Source organism: Ascaphus truei, chromosome 1 (genome assembly GCF_040206685.1).
Source record: "Ascaphus truei isolate aAscTru1 chromosome 1, aAscTru1.hap1, whole genome shotgun sequence".
Classification (NCBI taxonomy): domain Eukaryota; kingdom Metazoa; phylum Chordata; class Amphibia; order Anura; family Ascaphidae; genus Ascaphus; species Ascaphus truei.
In genome coordinates this window covers 90,084,335-90,105,304 of record NC_134483.1, presented here as the reverse complement: position 1 = coordinate 90,105,304, position 20,970 = coordinate 90,084,335, and the positions used below count along the sequence as shown (strand labels likewise).

General features: G+C 43.3%; 1 protein-coding gene across 2 annotated transcripts in view; it reads right to left on the bottom strand.

The window, feature by feature from the left end:
• The window catches only part of ANKRD31 (ankyrin repeat domain 31), a 150,691-nt gene that overhangs the window by 4,105 nt on the left and 125,616 nt on the right, over positions 1 to 20,970 (bottom strand). The window contains exons 27-28 of one of the 2 annotated variants that reach the window (XM_075591508.1): positions 7,530 to 7,670; positions 5,435 to 5,531 (exon numbers count right to left, since the gene is read on the bottom strand). In XM_075591508.1, coding sequence (XP_075447623.1) covers positions 5,435 to 5,531; positions 7,530 to 7,670 — 238 coding nt within the window. The remainder of the gene's footprint in view (positions 1 to 5,434; positions 5,532 to 7,529; positions 7,671 to 20,970) is intronic. The other variant, XM_075591519.1, reaches the window with a different exon arrangement.

The window sequence follows — 20,970 nt, the reverse complement described above, 5'->3', positions numbered from 1 at the left end:
AATATATAATCCTACTGTATGTGCACCTGGATTCCCCTTGACTTACCCTGTGTAGACTGTAAGCTAGTAGTTGAGAAAGAAGTGGCACTCACAGGTGGAATGGGACATTTGACCGTGGCCAAATCCAAATAGCCACCGGCATTCGGCTGCAGATGGACCCTCTGCCCCGCAGCCGATCTGCCGCTGGACACTGAGCCGCCCCCGCTTCTAAAATAAGGTAAGTTTTAGGGGTTTTAGCGGTTAGGGCCAGGGGTGAACTTTATGGGTTTCAGCATTTAAGGTAGGGTGTTAACTTTAGGGGTTTTAGGGTAAGGGGCTAGAGTTTAGGGTAAGAGTTAAAGTTAATTACTTATTATAGCAACGGCGGATGAGTGTACTGGTGGCGAGGTGAGGTCATAAACAGCCACAAAAAAATGTCCTAGATCGCTCACAGGGACTTGCAGAATGTTTGGGGGAAAAGTGGAGGACCCAAATGTTGATCCTGTAAATTAATACTTTTTCAACTATTCTGCAAGTCCATGGGGCAGATCCACAGAGATGTGTTACATCAGGGCAAATAACGTGACCTTACCTAAATAGAATTTACGGGTATATGCAAAAACAATTGCCGTTGGTTATCTCATTAGCACAGGCTTAATGCCATGTTACTTTAACACGGCCATGCGTTAGCATCAAATAACATGGCGTTAAACCAGTTTTACCCAAAAGGTGGCATTACTTCTATCAGGTCCCTTAATAGTTGTTTAATTAAAGTAAAAAAAGAGAAGACAGGAGAGGAAAAGAACCAGGTAAGTAACAATATGTTGGTTAAATCATACCTAACTGTCGTCTTACAATTATCCAGACCCTGTAAAAGACCTATTTCAGAGTCTGGATGTGCGTAATGCCAAGTTTAGCTCGTCCTTAACTCAGCCAATAGATAATCTCACCAGAGATGAAAAATATGCATTAGAAACCCTTAAATCTAACAAACACATAGTGATAAAAAGGAGCTGATAAGGGAGGGGCAATTGTAGTCCAAGACAGTTGCCAATACAAGGCGGTGGGTCTCCGTCAACTTGGAGATTCAACTTCATATGTCACTCTTCGAGGAGATCCCACTGCCCCTTTTCTGATGGACCTTAAGTCATTATTAGAGCTAGGGAGTATTTTGGGTTTATTGGACCAACAGGAACTACATTTTCTGTATAAAGATCACCCTGTTATCCCTATTTTTCACCCTCTCCCAAAGATCCATAAGACATTGGTCTCCCCTCCAGGGAGGCCAATAGTCTCTAGTATTGGATCTTCGGGAGATGGTTTATCAAGATATTGTGATACCATCACTGTCTTCTAGGGGCTGGAATAGTGCAGTAAGTGTGCTTTCCAGTCCACAGAGAGTTAATTCCTCAAAGAGAAGCCATAAGCAGCTGCTAACTAATGGAGTTAATCAGACTCCTTGAGTGAAGAAGGAAGTGGTTTAAAAGACAGACTGAAAGCAGCTATGCTGAGAGACTGTTTTCCCCAGATAAGGGAGAGATAGAAATGCTCCCTAGCTGCGGAAGCTGGTTACAGAGGACCTATAGAGGAGTTTCTGTGGGCTCAACGTTGGACTGAGTTTCCTTAAGAAGAAAGGACGACAAGGCCGTGCTGAAGCAGGGACGTCTGCTCCAAAGGACTGACAGATAAGCAAAAACACTTTATTGTTGTATGCAGAGACTGTTACATAATTGCATATGCCAGGGCATGTTTTGGGGTTGGGAACCAGCTTAGCTAGCCATGCAGTTAGTGAGGGTGAAAGCTATGGTGTAGTTAACTTTCCCAAAAGGAAATAGGTATTATTTGTATGTGTTGTTTTGATTTTAAAGGGACGGTGGGCCTGTTAGCATTTGATTTAATCCCTGAATAGAAAATACGACGTTTCCTGCCTTTATCTGGGACTAAAAAATGCCACAACGTGGTGTGGACATCACAATATGTAGACACAAATTTACAAGATTTTGTTCAAGCTTTACCCTCCTACATAAGGGACAGTGGTGACCTCCTTAAATAACTAGAATTTATCATATGGGATAAAAACTACTTATGGGTTACGCTTGATGTGACTTCCCTATATACGGTGATTCAACATCAACAAGGGGTGGCAGCTGTCAAATTCTTTTTGGTTAAATCTGTTCTTTCACTGGCACAGTGCACCTACATTTCAGATTCTGTTTATTACTTACTCACGCACAATTATTGTGTGTTTGATGGGGTTTTCTACCTCCAAACACGTGGAACGGCCATGAGAACCAGTTTTGCACCATCATATGCCAACTTATTTCTTGGATGGTGGGAGTCGTTCCACATGTTTGGAGATGGTAATCCTTTTAGAGATCATATCATAATTTATAAACGATTTATAGATGATCTTATTTTCATTTGAAAAGGGGGAGCACAATCACTTTTATTTTTTATTAATCACATTAATAATAATGATTTAAATTTAAATCATATTCATTATTTAGATTTGTATTTATTTATTGATCAATACAAGCTTATTCAGTGACATTTTTCATAAAATAAACTCCAGAAATACATTCTTAAGAGCTGATAGCTGCCCAAATCTTTAATAAAGGGAATCCCTAAGGGACAGTTTATCAGACTCAAGCGTAACTGTTCTAACCATGATGATTTTTAATGACAATCTAGAGACCTTTTCAACAGGTTTCTGAGTAGAGGTTACAATAGGGCAGATCTCAACAGGGCCTACAAAGAAGTGGCGGTGATGGAAAGATCAACTATGTTTCAAAGAAAGACTCATTAAAAGTGTTCATCTCTTGAAACACCACTGTTTATTACCCAATATAGTACACAAGCAGAACTGATAAAAAAAATATTGTTACACAACATTGGAATGTTTTATCAGTTGACCCAGCCCTAAAAGAGATTTTTCAGGAGGGACCAATGTTTGTTGTCAGGCGAGCTAAAACTATTGCCAACTATGTGTCCCCCAGTCTATTTGAATCAAAAAGTACTAGTAGTAACCCCCTCCCCAAAGGGACATATACATGTCTACACTGCAAAATGTACAAATACATGAATATAGGGTCTAACTTTTCGTCCACAGAGACAGGTCGGCGGTTTGGAGCCAGAACGTTTAGTAATTGTAATACGCGTTTTGTGGTCTATCTGCTGACCTGCCGCTGTGGCAAACAGTATGTGGGTCGTACTACTCGAGCTCTTAAAGTGAGAATCATGGAACATGTGTGACTCATTGAAAAGGGGGACTTGACACATCCGGTTTCTTATCATTTTACATGTTATACTCATGAGGTATAGATGCATTTTCGTTTTCAGGGATTGAGCAAGTACCATCATCTACTAGGGGTGGTAACAGAATTAATGCTTTGGATCGTCGTGAGTTGTTCTGGATATTCACTATGAAGACCATGGTCCCATTTGGTCTAAAGACCATGGTCCCTAAATTAGGTTATCACACGATATAGAATATGGCTTTTAATGAAATATGTATAATGATTTATTGATAAACAGTATTCCAGTCTGTATATATTGAGTTAAGCATAATCTGTTGTCATTCAGTCCATTTTCTCTCTTCTATACCTACATTCCTTTATAATCTCTATTGGTCCAGACTTGTTTATTGTCACATTCTTGTTAATTCAAATATTTTAATTAGGTAATGGGATGCTTTGTTACTTATAAGACACCAACTTTAAAATCATGGTTAGTATGGAGAAGTGCTCTTCACCTCGGATGAATTAGAATTTTTGAGAGTGACTCCTTGTGGAAATTGGCTTTATAATTTGCTGATATACTATCAGTATGATTGACAACTTAAACATTGAATTATCTAACTTTGCAAAGTCACTCCATGTTAGCATTGGGACTTTACACCATACAAACCAGAGTTAATATGTGTTTTTTAAGGTACATTACTATGTTCACACATGTCCTTACCTTGGGTTAACTTATAGGTTTGAATAGCTAAATATATGCTTTTTTTTAAAAAACATATTAAGCGCAATCATTATTGATTGTTGCTTTACCATAAATACACTCTATATGGAGTTCAAAGGACATTTGAGAACATTATTATTGTTTTAATTATTTACAATATACATTCTGATCTGCAGCTCTATGTATACTTAGCTCTAGGTGTTTATTTACATAGGTAAAGTTATTCTATTATACAAACCAATTCAGGTACAACTAGTGTGTACACTACATCGATGGTTTGTTTCTTTATTCAAGTGTTTGTCAGTTTGTACTTTTTGAATACAGTTTTATTATTTTCTTCAAATCAGGACGCATCGCACGCGCTCACACAACATGGGCATGGATCGGTGTGCATGCGCCCACACATGTCGGGCTGTTCCCTGTGCTGTGGGCATTCTCTCCATGCATTACAGTGAGCGTGCCAGGAGTTAATCATTGCGCGAGCGCGGACTTCCCAGGCTGATGCTCAGTGTTTCATTGGGTGAGTGCGCCCAGGGGCGGGGTTAGCATTCGGGATGCCGCGCGCATCATGATGACGCTACAGGTGTTGATGGGTGCGCTGCGGGGCGGATCCCAGGTATATTTTGTGATTGGTTTAGCTATTTTACTATTTGCCAATAAATATACTTCTGGCAGGCTGTTATGTGTACCCTGAGAAAGCGGTTTTGGCACGAAACGCGTTGGTGGGGCAACGCCTTCGCTATCTGTTTGTCCCATGACCAATAAATAATCAATTTTTTATGCAATACGCACTTTCATTTTTCATAATTTTTTCCTTCAAGTTTGGATGTTTCTGAGTAGTGCTCTGTTACTCTCACCATTGTTTATCCAAGTTTAGCTATGACCTCACAAATGTAGGATAAAATCCCTGCATTAACTATTACTGAGCTCTGAAGATATGCGTTCATGTGAGTGCCGCGTCTTCCCCAACTACTAACTACATTTCTGCAATGTATCGAGCAGCCGTGGCAGTTATCCAACTGAAGATATCATGAGTGCCCTACATCTATACACTGTAAACTCTTCATTTGTACTGAAGAGACAGCTATCTTGATAAAACCAATGTAGGAGACAGAAACGTTGCTCCTTCAATAATACCTTCTCAAATTGTCCCTAATGTCTGTAGCACTAAGCTCTGTATTTACCTTGCAATTTCTTTTTTTTATCAATGCTGTACTGTATTTCATTGTGTACAGAGCAGAGTACAGCATCAGCATTATATAAGAAAAAGTCATTATTATTGGAATGACCATCTTATAAGTGAGATCCTGTGATCTGTAAAAGGTCATTTATTGGATTTTGCACATGGCTATTATATTAATTTCACATAATTGTACAAAGAATGGAAGGTGCTGTATTCTCATCTATTAATGTTGCAAACACAACTTGCGTCTGGTCACAGAAATTGCAGATCAGAGACACCATGCCAGGTGAATTTGTTTTAGTGTGTCCTCACCTGGAGTTTGCCTTTGCTGAGCAGGTAATGTGAGATCCTTAGGAGCAAAGTCCTCCCGGGTAATAAAACTTGATAGCTCTTTCCCAAAGTATGTCACCTGCACAAATAATACAAATGTCATGTGAAATATTAGCAAATTGCAACAATTACTAATTTGTGTGCTCAGATTATTAACCTTCTCAATAAAATGTTCCACTATAATGGGACGTATGAGGGGTATAGTAATCAATATATAGGTTTACTCGAGGGCCTCGCTATGAGGCCACAAGGAGCAGTAATGTATTGTAATATGCTGTGGGTCTTAATTATTATTATTATTATCATCGTTTATTTGTAAAGCGCCGACATATTCTACAGCGCGGTACAATGGGGGTACAGAGATTTGATCATTACATAAATAGTTACATCAAATATGGAAAAGCATGCACAGATACAGAGAGGTAAAGAGGGTGCTGCTCACAGAGTTTACAATCTAGAGGCAGCTAAGAAGTTAGAAGTAATAGTTCCATTCAAAGAATGATGGAAATATAAGAGATAGTGGATTTGCATTGAGCTGCATAAAGTAAAGCATTGTGTTCTTGTACATTCACTAGTTGCAGTCATTTTGACAACAAAAAAAAGTAGTGGGACAATCAAACCTTTGGCATGTAGTTTGTAGTTCTAGTAACATACATTATATATTATTATAAGGCATAAATACTTGAGGGTCTAGGGGTCTGAAGGTTCAAAAAAGGTCCCAAAAAGGTAAGAAACACTGCATTAGATGATATAACAACTAATGTTCATCTAATTACTTTTTAATCTAACATTTCTATCTTTTATTTTAGATGACTGTATCTCTCCAGACACAGAGAAAAAGCAAACTAAAAGATCTCCCCGCTAGTGGAGGGTAAGCAGGAAAGGCCCAAGTTGCATGCCTTCAATACCTACAGTATCTGATTGTTCATACTATACACTATATAGAACAATGTAAACCCTATGTTGGAATGGAGCTAGGCAAATGGTACACGACAGTATGAAATGGCAAAAAAGTGCCAGAAAAGTTATGGACGAGAGAATGGCTTGCAAAATAGTCAACCTTATTGAGTAATGATATAAAGGAAAAATTATTGAAATAAAAAATAAATAATGTAAATTTATAATAGATACAAATAAAATGAGTGGGGAACACAAATGGATAAAGATGCTGCTATTTTACAGTGGGTTAAACAATAGGGGAAGTATAATACCGGTACAGTAACTCATAAATGTTCTACAAGAACATTTTTCTCAGGAACATGTTTCGCTTCGGTATTTTACATCGTAAAAGCACAATTGTAAAGTCTGTAAATCATCAACAGTAAATCGAGAAATCAACAGACAAGCAGAGCCTGTCTGCCGGCTGTTAGGTACAACATAATACTCCAATGTATCGTACAACCTGTTAATAAGGGAAAATAAAAACGTGAGTGTAACTCGTGTACTGTAGATGTAGATCAGGGGTGAGCAAAAAAAATTTGGGGGGGCACGGCGCTTACAGAGGCCCGCGTTCTTCCCCAAAGCATTTAAATTAAATGATGGGGAGCGTGCGTGAAGAATCTGTAAGTTCCCTTACCTGGTCTCCGGCGGCTTCTGGTGATGCGTCACCATGGCAACGTGATGTCAAATTACACCATGAGATCACATGATGTCGCCTCCCATGGCACCGCGATGTCACATGACGTTGTGACGTCAGAAGACGCCGGAAAACAGGTAAGGAGGGGAGCGGGGGGGTGTTCGCGACCAGGGGGGAGAGCAGGCAGGGGGCGCAGACTGAAAAGTTTGTGCACCCTTGCTGTAGATAATAGCAACAGATGCAATTTTTTGGAATTTCATTTGTATCTGTACACGGTACAAACATTTCTGCTGAAAGTATGTAAAAGCTAAATGTTTTACACCAAACATTGTCGAGCAGAAGATAATCTTGATTTCCTATTGACAATAAATAGTCTTTTTTCTGTGTCAGGAAACATTGAAGTGTGACATGTGAATGTGGCATTCTATGTAATGTACCATTCACAAAAATGTTGAAAATCTTGAACTCTGAATAATTATAGTGAAATGAGAACAGACTTACCTTGCTGCTTACATATTTCCAGGAAACAGAAATTTCATTTCCTAGAAGGGCTTTAACCCACTGAGTTGGACCACGATAAATTGTGCCGGAGCAGTCTTTTATTCTGCCATCTGGCAAAAGGCTAGCTTTGTGACTGTAGTCCTAGGGCAATCGCAAGAAACTGTATTATTAAATCTTCAAACATGAGATAGATTACAATGAGACGAACATTTATAAAAGTTATTTCCAAAAGCATAGTAAATAAACTTAACACCCCACCACATATAGGGTGACCAGATTTCCAAAAGTAAAAACCGAGACACATAAAAATGTATTTCTAAAACAAATGGCATCACTTCACAATAAATATTATAATGGTATTTGTCTAATAGCATCCCCATTTATGATGTATTATTGATTTATTTTGCTCCTTCTCTCTCTCCCCTCTTCAAGGTAGGCGATAACAAAAAGGTTCAGGAGATCCCGAAAAATGTCGTTAACAAATTCTTGAAAAACAACCGAGGCATTCCACAGCCCAAAGGGCATGACTAAATACTCGTAATGGCCGTCTCTGGTATTCAAGGCCGTCTTCTACTCGTCACCATGTCTTATCCGTACAAGATTATAAGCACCACGCAAATCTAATTTTGAAAAGATGGTGGCTCCTTGGAGGTGATCAAAAAGCTCAGAGATAAGGGGAAGCGGGTAGCGGTTCTTTAAGGTGATCTTGTTTAACCCCGTATAGTCTATGCAAGGGTGAAGAGAACCATCCTTTTCTTAACGAAGAAAAACCCTGCTCCGGCTGGGGATGAGGAATTGCGAATGAACCCTTTCTTTAAATTCTCTTGAATCTACTCCGACGTGGCTTTGGTTTCAGGTAGAGACAGGGGATAAGATTTACCTCTGGGTAAGATGGAACCTGGCAAGAGATCAATAGGGCAGTCGAAAGTGCGATGAGGGGGAAGAGCTTCGGATCATACCTTATCGAACACATCCTTGAATTCAGCATAGACTTCGGGTAGAGCCGGGAGTAATCCTGGTCCCTGCCTTATTTCTACTTGCTCTCGTCCTCGCCTTCCACATGCAACTTCTACTCCTTCTGGTGTCAACCCCTCTAACCTCATACCCATCCCCTGCCACCCTCCCTCCTCTCTCCCTTTCTCCTGTGCCCTTTGGAATGCTCGCTCCCTCTCTAACAAGTTCCTCTTTGTGCATGACTTCTTTCTCTCTCACTCCCTGCTTCTCTTTGCTATAACTGAGACCTGGCTCACTCAGTCTGACTCTGCTCTGGAAGATGCCCTCTCCTATGGTGGCCTTTCCTTCTCCCACACTCCACGCCCTGGTGGCAGGGGTGGAGGCGTGGGGCTCCTGCTCTCCTCTCTCTGCCGTTACAGAACAGTTTCTATTCCCCCCTCTCTTGCTTTTCCCTCCTTCGAGGCTCACACAGTCCAGATCTTCTCTCCTCTCCCGGTCCATGTGGCGGTCATCTATCGCCCACCTTCCTCTACTCATCCCCCTTCTGCCTTTCTCTCTCACTATGAATCCTGGCTCTCTTTCTTTCTCTCCTCAGACTCCCCTGTTCTTCTCCTTGGGAACTTCAACTGCCACATTGATGACCCCTCTCTCCCTTGGGCTTCCCGCTTTCTTTCTCTAACCTCTTCTTTTGGCCTTCAACAGTGGACTGCAGCCAGCACCCACAAGGATGGCCACTACTTAGACCTGGTTTTCACTAAAAACTTCTCTCTCTCCGACTTCTCCATTTCCCCTTTTCCTCTCTCCGACCATCACCTCATCTCATTTTCTCTCTCTCGCTTCTCTCCATCTCCATCTCGCCCTCGTTATTGCAGAACACCTGCGCTCTATTAACCTACCAGCTCTTGATTCCACTTTACGCTCTTCCCTCTCCTCTCTCAGTTCTGCTTCAGACCCCGACAACCTGGTCAGGAACTACAACTCTGCCTTATCTTCCTCTCTTGATCTTCATGCCCCACTTTCTCTCTGCCGTCCTCGCCCTTCTAACCCCAGACCTGGCTAAACTCCCACACACGCATGCTGCGTTCCTCCACTCGTTCCTCTGAACGCCTCTGGAGGAAATCTCATATGCTCGCAGACTTCATTCACTACAAATTTATGCTATCCTGTTTCAACTCTGCCCTCTTTCAGGCTAAACAAACCTACTTTTCATCACTAATCAACACACACAAGTCTAACCCACGCCGTCTCTTTTCTGTCTTTGACTCTCTACTCAGACCACCCTCAGCTGCCTCCTCTTCTTCCTCCATCTCACCTCCAGACTTTGCTGACTTTTTTAAGAAAAAGGTGGAGTCCATACGGCAGAACATCCCATCTGTTGCCTCCTCCCATCCCACAATGCTTCCCAACTCTCCTCCTATCTTTCTTGACTCTATTTCTGCTATCTCGGAGGAGGATGTATCACTGCTGATCTCCTCTTCTCCCTCTACCACTTGCCCTCTTGATCCCATTCCCTCCCATCTCCTAAAACCTCTTGCTCCTTCTATAATCCCTATGCTCACACAGATCTTTAACTCTTCCCTCTACTCTGGTACCTTTCCTCTATCCTTCAAGCATGCAACCGTTATACCATTACTCAAAAACAGCAAGCTTGACCCTACATGTCCTTCTAACTATCGACCTGTCTCCCTCCTGCCTTTTGCCTCCAAACTCCTTGAACGTCTTGTATTCTCTCGATTGCTACACTTTCTCAACACCTATTCTGTACTAGACCTTCTACAATCTGGCTTCCGCACTGCTCACTCTACTGAAACAGCCCTCACTAAAATAACTGACGACCTCCACGCTGCCAAAGACAGAGGTCATTACACTCTGCTCATATTACTCGACCTCTCTGCAGCATTCGACACCGTGGACCACCCTCTTCTCCTTCACATTCTCCATACTCTTGGTATTCGGAACAAAGCTTTATCCTGGATCTCCTCTTACCTCTCCCATTGTACCTTCAGTGTCTCTTTTGCTAACACCTCCTCCTCCTCTATTGATCTCTCTGTGGGGGTACCCCAGGGCTCTGTCCTGGGACCCCTTCTCTTTTCTCTCTACACACTCTCTCTAGGTGACCTAATCACATCTTTTGGGTTTAAATATCACTGTCTCTGTACGTTCTCCCTACCTACCAATTCGATTGTAAGCTCCTCGGAGCAGGGACTCATTCCTTAATGTTACTTTTACAGTATGTCTGAAGCACTTATTCCCATGATCTGTTATTTATATTTGTTATTTATATGACATGTATTACTACTGTGAAGCGCTATGTACATTTTATGGCGCTATACAAATAAAGACATACATACATACATACATAATTAGACTGCAGATCTGTTGAGTAGGGTTTAAGCAAGTCTTGATGCAACGGGGACTACATTGGATGGGTTCTTTATCAGTCCAATCAAGTTGCGGATTATGTTGCTGTAACCATGGCAGTCCTAGAATTACCTTAACAGATGGAGAATGGATGACATCCAGGGAAATCTCCTCCTGATGGCCATCTGTAGTAAGAAGAGTTAATTTGCTGGTTTCCAGAGAGATGAAGGCCGGTTGAAGCGGGCGTCCGTCTATGGCTTCCAATCCGACAGGCACGACTTTACGAATGAGAGGAATGTTATGTTTGAGAGCGAAGCTATGGTCAATAAAGTTGCCCCCAGAACCCGAATCAATAAAGGCAGAGGTAGTGACCTGGAAGTTGACCCCTTTGAGGGAGATGGGAAGCATAATCTGAGTGTGACGGATTTCTGGGGAAGACTCCTCCCCCCCTGAAGAAGCGAGTTTACCTCGCGAAACGCGCATCGAGAAAGTAGGACGTCACGAGTGATGACGTCACGGAGTTGCGACAGCTGATCTGTGGAATAAGGCTCGTATATATTTCTATTGTGTTGTTCGGCCTGAGGTCCTCCGTGGCCAGGGTACATTATGCGGCAACAAAATGTTAGCTCATATAATACCATATATGTTATACAGTAACATACCATACCATAGGCTATGAGTGTTACTTCAATTTGAACATACAGCAAGTTATCTAGTAATTACACCATAGCCACTTAATACTTACGCCTGTTTGGTCATTGCATTGTTATCTTAGGAATTATATTGCATCAAGTTCCTTTATTGGTTAATTATAACCGAGACCATATGGTGTATTTTAGCAACATTTATAGCTATAAGTGTCAACTCCGTTATCACTACAGCTATATAGTGCCTAAAAGTGTTGGTTACTATTATGTTATCCTAGGTACCCTTAAGAGATACATCTTGCTAAACTGTCAAGAGATATGTTCTCTATAAGGTATTAGATACAGAAATTATTCAAGTATCACCTAGGGACACAGGTGTACTTACCACACCTTTATATGATGTCTGAGTAGTCACTTCTGGATACAATTGTTTTGTGACAAGCCTATTAATGCATACAATGAAATAACAAAACTGCTACCAATTGCAATTATCCTAATCTACCTATACTACTCCAACTCCACTACGGGGATTTTTAGTATATTATTCACTGTATAATAAACATCATACACATGTCACTAGATAATTAATTGATGTAATAAAGTTTATTATTTTATTTTATGTGATCCAAAGTCCACACAAGAGCCATAGCAGTTTAATTATCTGCAGGACTCACCTAAGTTCAATTACACATTGATTTACTATAGAGTGCATATTTTGGGAGGATCTTTCTGATCCCTCTTGGATTAAACTGTTCTTACTATATTACTCTCCTCCAATGCACCATAGTCACTATAATAATATCCATATTAGGAGAGCGAACTACACCAACCTTTTGAAGTTGGGGAAGGAGAGATAGTGCCCAACGAAATTCCCGATACCTCACTGAGCGCTGGCGTTTCCCAGTTTGAGCGGGGAGAAAAGGACTTGATGGTCAGAGTGACCACAATAGTGACAAAGTCCATTGGTACGTCTGCGTTGCCTCTCCGAGAAGGATAACCGGTTTCGGATCATCAAGAGGCATCGGATCTGTAGGTGAAAAATGAAAAGCCGGTAATCTGGCCGGAAGCGGCTGAGAGCGAGAACGTTCGGCCTTCCTCTCCTGAAGACGTTGGTCCACTCTAATGCAGACAGCAATAAGTTCCTTAAGGTCAGCATGGCGTTCTTGAGCAGCTAGTTCATCCTTAAGAGAGTCAGATAAACCTTGCCAAAAGGCGGCTGACAGAGCCTCATTGTTCCAGCCGGTTTCAGCTGCTATGGTACGAAACTCCAAAGCATGACGAGCGACTGGGCGCGAACCCTGGGAAAGGTGAAATAGAGAAGATGCAGCAGTCACATTACGGCCTGGAGTGTCAAAGACACGTCTGAATTCCATAGTGTAGTGGTCGAGATTCTGTGTCAGCTCCAGTCTCCGCTCCCAGATGGGGGAAGCCCATGCCAGGGCGTCTCCGGAAAGTAGAGCGATAATGTATGCCACCTTAGATCTTGCAGAGAGGAAGCGAAAAGGGGTTAACTCAAATTGAATAGCACATTGGTTAAGGAAACCCCGACACCCATGGGGATCACCAGAGTAGCGATTAGGATTAGGCAGATGGGATTCAGCAGAAAAATGGGTGTCTGGTGACGACAAACAAGGGGTCGTGGGTCTCAGGGGACTAACCTGTTGGTGTTGCAAAGTAAGAGCCCCAAAGGATTGCTCAAGGGAAGCAACATGAGTCTCTAGTTGGGAGCATCTGTCCACAACTGAGGACAGGGACCGACCCACCTCAGTGGGGTCCACATTTGTGGGGCTGAGCATACTGTAACGCTGTGCTCACCACAAACAAGGCAGGCCCCCGGTACTAAGGTGGGAATGGGTATAAATGCCACCCACAGTCACGGGGGCACGTCTGGAGTGCGGATGGTCAGGCAGCCGGGTCAGGATTGGAGAGAGTAGAATGGTCAGTGTCAATTTGGCTGTGGTCAGGGGTTGGAGCCAACAGGAGCGTAGAGGTCCGTAAGCCGTGGTCAGGATTGGAGAGATGCGGAAGGTCAGAGGTAAGCCGAGTCGGTAAGCCAGAAGTGCAGAGTCCAAAGTAATAGCCGGGTCGGTACACAAGAGGTCAATCTAAAACAAGGAGCTAGGAGACAAGGCAAGACAGGACAAGGAACCAGGGAGTGGGAGAACAGCGCTAACTGGAACTATGTTCAGCCAAAGTGCAAGTGGCACAGCTGAGCATACAGCTGTAGCGGCCGTCTTTCTAACAATCACGTGTTGTGTACTGCACCGACACACTTTATTCGAGCAAATACCCAGTATGTACCTGGCAGATACCTGGAATGCGCCGCTCCTCACCTCTGACAAGCCCCGTTGCGTTTGCCTTCCCAGCCTGGGTTCATGCCTGGCTGACGGGCGGCTGATCTGTTAAATGATAATGATTAGGATTTAATAGGCTGCAATGCTTCGCGTGTCTACCAGATGGCATAAATTCATGAATTGTAATGCAGTATATATATATACTGTGCAGTATTGCAGCCAGCGGGAATAAAATGCTTCAATCCCTGCCTGGAAAATACCTCAATGCACTCGGGCAGAAAACAGTCACAAACCTCAATACACCCGAGTATACCCGAATTCGTGGGACTAGCCGAGCTCGAATAAAGTGTGTCGCCAATGTACATCAGAATACCGCTGTCATGACGCGGGATGTCTTCCAACCTTTCCGCATTAAGACGCGAGTGCGGCGAGAGTGCAGAAAGTGGAATTTTAGAGTTCTGTTTTTTAAACACCTTAAATTGACACAGTAGCACAGTAGCACAGTACTGTACACATTGCAATTCATTCATTTAATTGCACCCAAAGAAACAGAATCCACGAAATTCAACAAAGCAATCGCGATAAGCGTGGGTGCCTGGGACGATTGGCCGCGTTCATGCTGCGTGGAGTACAGCAGAGCACACGAAAACGGCACCGTGATTTTTTTGAATATATGCCGCTGCAGCTGTATATGGGAGAGCATGACCAATGAGAGAGGGGGGCGAAGTGGATGCGCGGCCTCAGCGGAGGCACGGATAGGAGGAGAGACACAGGAGACAGGTGGGCATGATCGAGAAAGTTGACACGCAGCTTGGGAGCGGTGCACATATCACATGTGCGCGCCATACGACGCTGATGTGCAAGCGACGTCTAGAAAGCACCTGCAGGAGAGCGCATGCACTGTAAGGACAGCGGGGTTGCGCGAGACGTCAGGTAAAGAGGGAGTGCGCCGCGGGGGACGCGCTCCCCGATTCCTTACTCAAAGGCAAGTACATCAGATATATGTTGCAGGAATTCTGCCCAAGAACAAGCTGAATGTATGTATCTGAAATATAACTTGTGAAGCAACCTCACACCTGTTATTATGCAAGTCACCATACATCTGCAAATCACGTTATAAAATAGGTTAAGTAAATGTGCAACCAGCGAGATAAAGGCAAAGGATTACCTCCTGTTTGTCAAGTTCCAACTACTGGGTGAGCTCTGCTCACAATCTCTCTTTCTCTAACCAATCAAAAGAAACAATAGGCTCGGCAACCCCAGATTTACTAATTATATCAAGATGACTGAATATTTTGGTGGTATTATGGTAACTCGGAAGTTAAACGCCCTATGTTTTTAGTTATGCTGATAACTGAGTGAGGTAGAGCACTGTGGTTTTGAGCACAAAGGACCAGATCAACAAAGCTCCATAAAGTCACTTAACTTATAATTAACCAACAGAGGGGGATGTTCTAGTAGCTACGATTTGTATAAATGGGGTCAAACGATCCCTTTCCGATCGGCATGCTTGGCTATTCTGTAAGCCATTCTCGCATGTCCAAACCATGTGGAAAAGGCTTTTTTACAAACGGTTTCATTCTGGCTGTTCAAATCCAAGCAGAAAGGAAGAAGTACTGTATGAACATTTGAAACAAATCGGCAATTGTAGTCACGTCACATGTCAGGAAGTGTATGTAGCAAGGAGGCTACAGGAAAATGAAAGAAGCGGCTTGTGTGTTTCAGTCCGGATATAGGTCTGACGTCACAATCAAGCAAGCTGTGCGTTGCTATAAGCACATCCACAATACTGTCTCAGTGCTACAACCAGTGGTACATAAAACACAGGGAAAAAGACCTGAATTTGGACTGAGACATACAATACAAATTCCGTCCAGTTACCGTACCCACGGGGCCCAAACCAGTTTCTTAACGATGAAATTAGCCACTATAAAGATTCAGTCTTCGGCTAGATTAAGACAGAACAGTGTAGGTGATCATGCCCCTAAAGATGCAACCATAGTTGCCCACTAGTCTTTGCAAGGGAAAAAGGCACAAGACTACAGGGCTGCGAACTACAAAAAGGAGAACGACAAAAAGACTGATGTACTGGAATTTAGAAATCCTAAACCAGTCGCAAATGACCCCTCTATGGAAAAGGGGGTCGTACATTTTACGAGTAAGTGTCACGCTGTGCTCACCACAAACAAGGCGGGACCGCAGGGCTGAGATGGGGATGGATAGAAACACCACCCACAGCCGCGTGGGCGCGTCTGGAGTGTAGGTTGGTCGAGGTAGCTGGGTCGGGGTTGGAGAGGTACGGATAGTCGATATACTTGCCAGGGTCTGGGTTGGAGAGGTACGGATCGTTGCAGGTACTATTAGCCATGGTCTGGGTTGGAGAGGTGAGAATGGTCATTGTCCGGGTGCCGAGGTCAGGGTTGGAGAGAGGAGAATAGTCGTAGAGCCTGGGTCAGGAGTACGGAAGAGCGGAGTCCAAAAGCGAAGCCGGGTCGGTACACAGAGCGAGGAACAGCAGGACAAGGCAAGACTGTGGAGGCAGAGGAGCGGTAAACACAACACAACTATGATTATGCTCAGCCAATGTGCCAGTGGCACAGCTGAGCATATATGAGGGAGAAGCACCAATGAGAGGAGAGGCGGAGCGGGGGCCTGTCCTCAGCGCAAACAGAGATTGGGCATAGCGGTACAGGAGACAGGTACTGGCTGAATCACCGATGAGGTCAGTTGATGCAGAGCTTGCGTGCGTTGTGCATGTGTCACGTGCGCGCACTGCGTGCCGATGCCGTCTGTGCGCGGGTGCAACCAGGAGGCGGGACCTTCCCCTCCCGTATTAAACTGTGTGTTAGATGGGCGCTTGCGCGCAGTGCTGCTGACGGTAGATGCGGGTCCCGGCATGTGTTGCAGGGAGCGGAACCCCTGATTGCGGTCGGAGGTAAGGCGGGAGCGCGCAGAGTGCGGCGTGACACCTGGATCCATACAGTAAGCCCATGTGGGATAAGGGAGCTGTAGGCCGAGGTGCTACGGTACGAATGTAGCTTCCAGACGACGCAACTGCAGTAGAGAAACCCCGCCAGACATCACTTGATACTTCTCCATAAACTGAAGAATCGGTGGCTTAGAAAAAGTAATACGTCAAGAAAGGGAGGTCTAAGACGATAAGTGTAAAGACTACCAAACAGATGCCACGCGGGTCAATCAGAGTGGATAAAAATTCCGCCCAGGTTGAACCACCCGTGATCATTGATACTGAATCAGATGCAGGTGGTCACCCTAGTCCGCTTTCCGCTAACCTCTTCTTTTAGCCTTCAACAGTGGACTGCATCATGCACCCACAAGGATGGTAACTACCTAGACCTGTATTCACAAAAAAACTTTTCCCTCTCTGATTTCTCAATTTCCTCTCTCTGACCATCATCTCATCTCCTTTTCTCTGTCACTTCTCCACTTCTCCACCTCCATCTACCCCTCGTTTCTGCATAGACCTATGCTCTATTAACCTACCAGCTTTTGATTCCACTTTGCGCTCCTCCCTCTCCTCTCTCAGCTCTGCTCCAGACCCTGACATCCTGGTCAGGAGCTACAACTTTGCCATGTCCTCCTCTCTTGATCTACATGCCCCTCTTTCTCTCTGCCGTTCTCGCCTTTCTAACCCCAGACCCTGGTAAATTGCCACACACACATGCTGCATTCCTGCACTCGTTCCTCTGAACACCTCTGGAGGAAATCTCACATGCTCGCAGACTTCCTTCACTACAAATTTATGTTATCCTGTTTCAACTCTGCCATCTCCCAGGCTAAACAAACCTACTTTTCTTGACTAATCGACATGCACAAGTCTAACCCATGCCGACTCTTCTCTGTTTTTGACTCCCTACTCAGGCCATCCTCTGCTGCCTGTTTTTCTTCCTCCATCTCACCTCAGGACTTTGCAGACTATTTCAAGAAAAAGTGGAATCCATACATCAGGACATTCCCTCTGTATACTCCTCCCACCCTACACCTCTTCCTAACTCTCCTCCTGCCATCCTCTGCTCTTTTTATGCTGTCACAGAGGATGTATTGTTGCTGATCTCCTCTTCTCCCTCTACCACTTTCCCTCTTGACCCCATTCCCTCCCATCTCCTAAAATCTCTTGCTTCTACTGTACTCTAATCCCTACACTCACCCACATTTTTAACTCCTTCCTCTACTATGGTACATTTCCCTCCTCCTTCAAACATGCAGTTATACCCTTACTCAAAAACAGTAAGCTTGACCCTACCTTTCTTTCTAACTATCATCCTGTCTCGCTCCTGCCTTTTGCCTCTACACTCCTTGAATGCCTTGCTCCATTTTCTCACCACCTATTCTCTCCTAGACCCTCTACAATCTGGCTTCCGCACTGCTCACTCCATTGAAACAGCACTCACTAAAATATCGAATGACATCCATGCTGCCAAAGACAAAGGTCATTACACTCTGCTCATATTACTCGACCTCTCTGCAGTATGTGATACTGTGGAGCACCCTCTTCTCCTTCACATTATCCATACTCTTGGTATCCGTAACAAATCTCTATCCTGGATCTCCTCTTACCTCCCCCATCGTACTTTCAGTGTCTCTTTGCTAACACCTCCTCTCTCGATCTCTCTTTGAGGGTACCCCAGGGCTCTGTCCTGGGACCTCTTCTTTCTTCTCTTTACATACTCTCTCTGGGTGACCCAATCACATCTTTTGGGGTCAAATATAACCAATCCTGGATGGCCCTCCGCCGACTCAAACTTAACATGTCAAAAACGGAGCTCGTCATCATTCCTCCCAAATTTGGCGCTACTAACTCCTACATTATTGTTGGAAGCACTATCATATAAGTAGTATCACACGCACACTGCCTAGGGGTCACACTCGACTCATCTCTCACTTTCAGAAGGTTGCTAAAACCTGTAATTTTTTCCTCTGCAATATTACAAAGATATGCCCTTTCCTCTGTTGCTCTACTGCTAAAACTCTGACACAGGCCCTAATTCTCTCCAGTCTCGACTACTGTAACCTTCTGCTCTCTGGGCTTCCTGCCTCGCCTACAATCTATCCCAAACACTACTGCCAGAATTACTTTACTCTTACCTAAATCTGTCTCAGCCTCTGCTGAAATCCCTCCTAGCCTCCTATCAAATCCTGTATCACACACTCAATTCTCCTCCTCATTTTTAAGGCTTTACTCTTCTGACCCTCCCTACAGCTCAGCCCTAATTTCACACTATACACCACAAGTTCTGCTCAAGGATGTCTTCTCTCTACCCCTTTTGTGTCTGAAACCCTCTCCCACTTTAAACCTGTCTCATGGACTGCCCCACACATCTGGAAAGCTCTTGCCCTCAATAACCTACTAGCACCCTCTCTATCCACCTTTAAGACCCATCTTAAAACCCACCTCCTTAACGAAGCATACGAGTAGCTCCATTGCTGATACTATACACCTCATACATTGACCTTGGCCCCTTGCAGACATACTTACCAGAACACTTTCCTACTGTCTCTGTACGTTCTTCCTACTTACCAATTAGATTGTAAGCTCTTCGGGGCATGGACTCCTTTTCCTAAATGTTACTTTTATGTCTGAAGCACTTATTCCCATTATGTGTTATTTTTATTATTTTTTATTTATATAATTATGTCACGTGTATTACAACTGTGAAGCGCTATGTACATTAATGGCGCTATGTGAATAAAGATATGCATACATACAAGCCTTTTTTGTTTCTAGAACAATCATTTACAAAGTCACATCCCCTTCCTCTTCTGAAACAGCCTCTGGCACACCCCTTTTTGAACCCTACCCTCTCTCTAGCAGTGCCCCAATTATATCTAGTGACTGCCTGGTCACATGATCTTCCCCACAAAACTTTGTATCTTTGGTCATCTTCTGCACTGACAGCCATTTAGTGAACCCCCGAGCTGAATCTTTGCAGATCGATCACAGGAGAACAGATCGATCGGCAAATTAGCTAATTACTTATAATTGTGTGGATTGTATTGATGCACATATTAAAGGGAATAAAAATAATAACAATTAAAAAAAAAAGGCAGCTTGGACTGCTGCTTTAAAGAAGCATTCCTACATTGTTTAAAATAGAATGAGCAGGAGGTCTTCAACGCTGAACCTTGTTAATTTCAACTCGGGGACCTCCTGCTTCCCAAGATACTTACACCTGAAGATGCTGCTGGTTTCTTAAACAGGTTTAAAGCACTTGCGTCACACATCCAATGGTATGCCGCGATGGATGACAGTGCAGCTTCCTATTGGCTCCCGTGCCACAGGAGATTTAACCCTTCATATTGTTCACCCAGCCAAGGATGCAATCAGCAGCACTTATGGAGGCAATTATCCTGGAAAGCATGGGGTCCCCAGAGCTAAAATTAACAAGTTTCAGCTCAGGAGCCCCCCTGCTTCTTACCTAGAGGGGGAAAAAAACATCCCAGTTCAAACCCCATCATTGAACTCTTTCAACAAAACCATCCGTTTTGCCAGTTTTATATGTAATACAACACTGCTTTTACTCTCGCCTGAATCACGGATATTCACTTTTCCGAAGTAAAAGCAGCTCTCAGAATAAAAATGAAGGTGATCAGGGAAACCAATTCACACATTCTCACTTGTTTCAGCGTCTTACTGCCATGAGTAGAATAGGCCAATAACTTAAAATACCGTGGGGCCTATGTACTAAGACCATGTTTGATTTTTTTTTTTGTGCTGTAGAATTTTAGTGCTAAAAAGTCGTACAAACCTTGATAACACGTGTGCTCTATGGCTTCATACATCATTGTATCATTGCTAGAAATTCATTTTTACGTGTTGCGTCGTGATGAATACCTTACTGATACAATTGAAATTAAAATAAAATTATGTTTATTTTTATTTATTACTAGTGTTCGTACATATATGTTGTTGGTGTAATCCTATTTAAAATTGTTTCATTGTGAAAATAATACATTTTGTTAACCTATATAATGAAACATGCAAGCTGCATTAAACACATTTTTGGTTGATACATGGCCACTTAATTCTGCGCTAACACTATTACCAGATTATTAGTTTTTTTTCAGTACACAGAAACATCTTTTTAGTACATACCATTTACATCTAAACACCTAGCTCCGTCCAGTCTGTGTGTCCAAAAAAATGAACACATCAATTTTTGATGT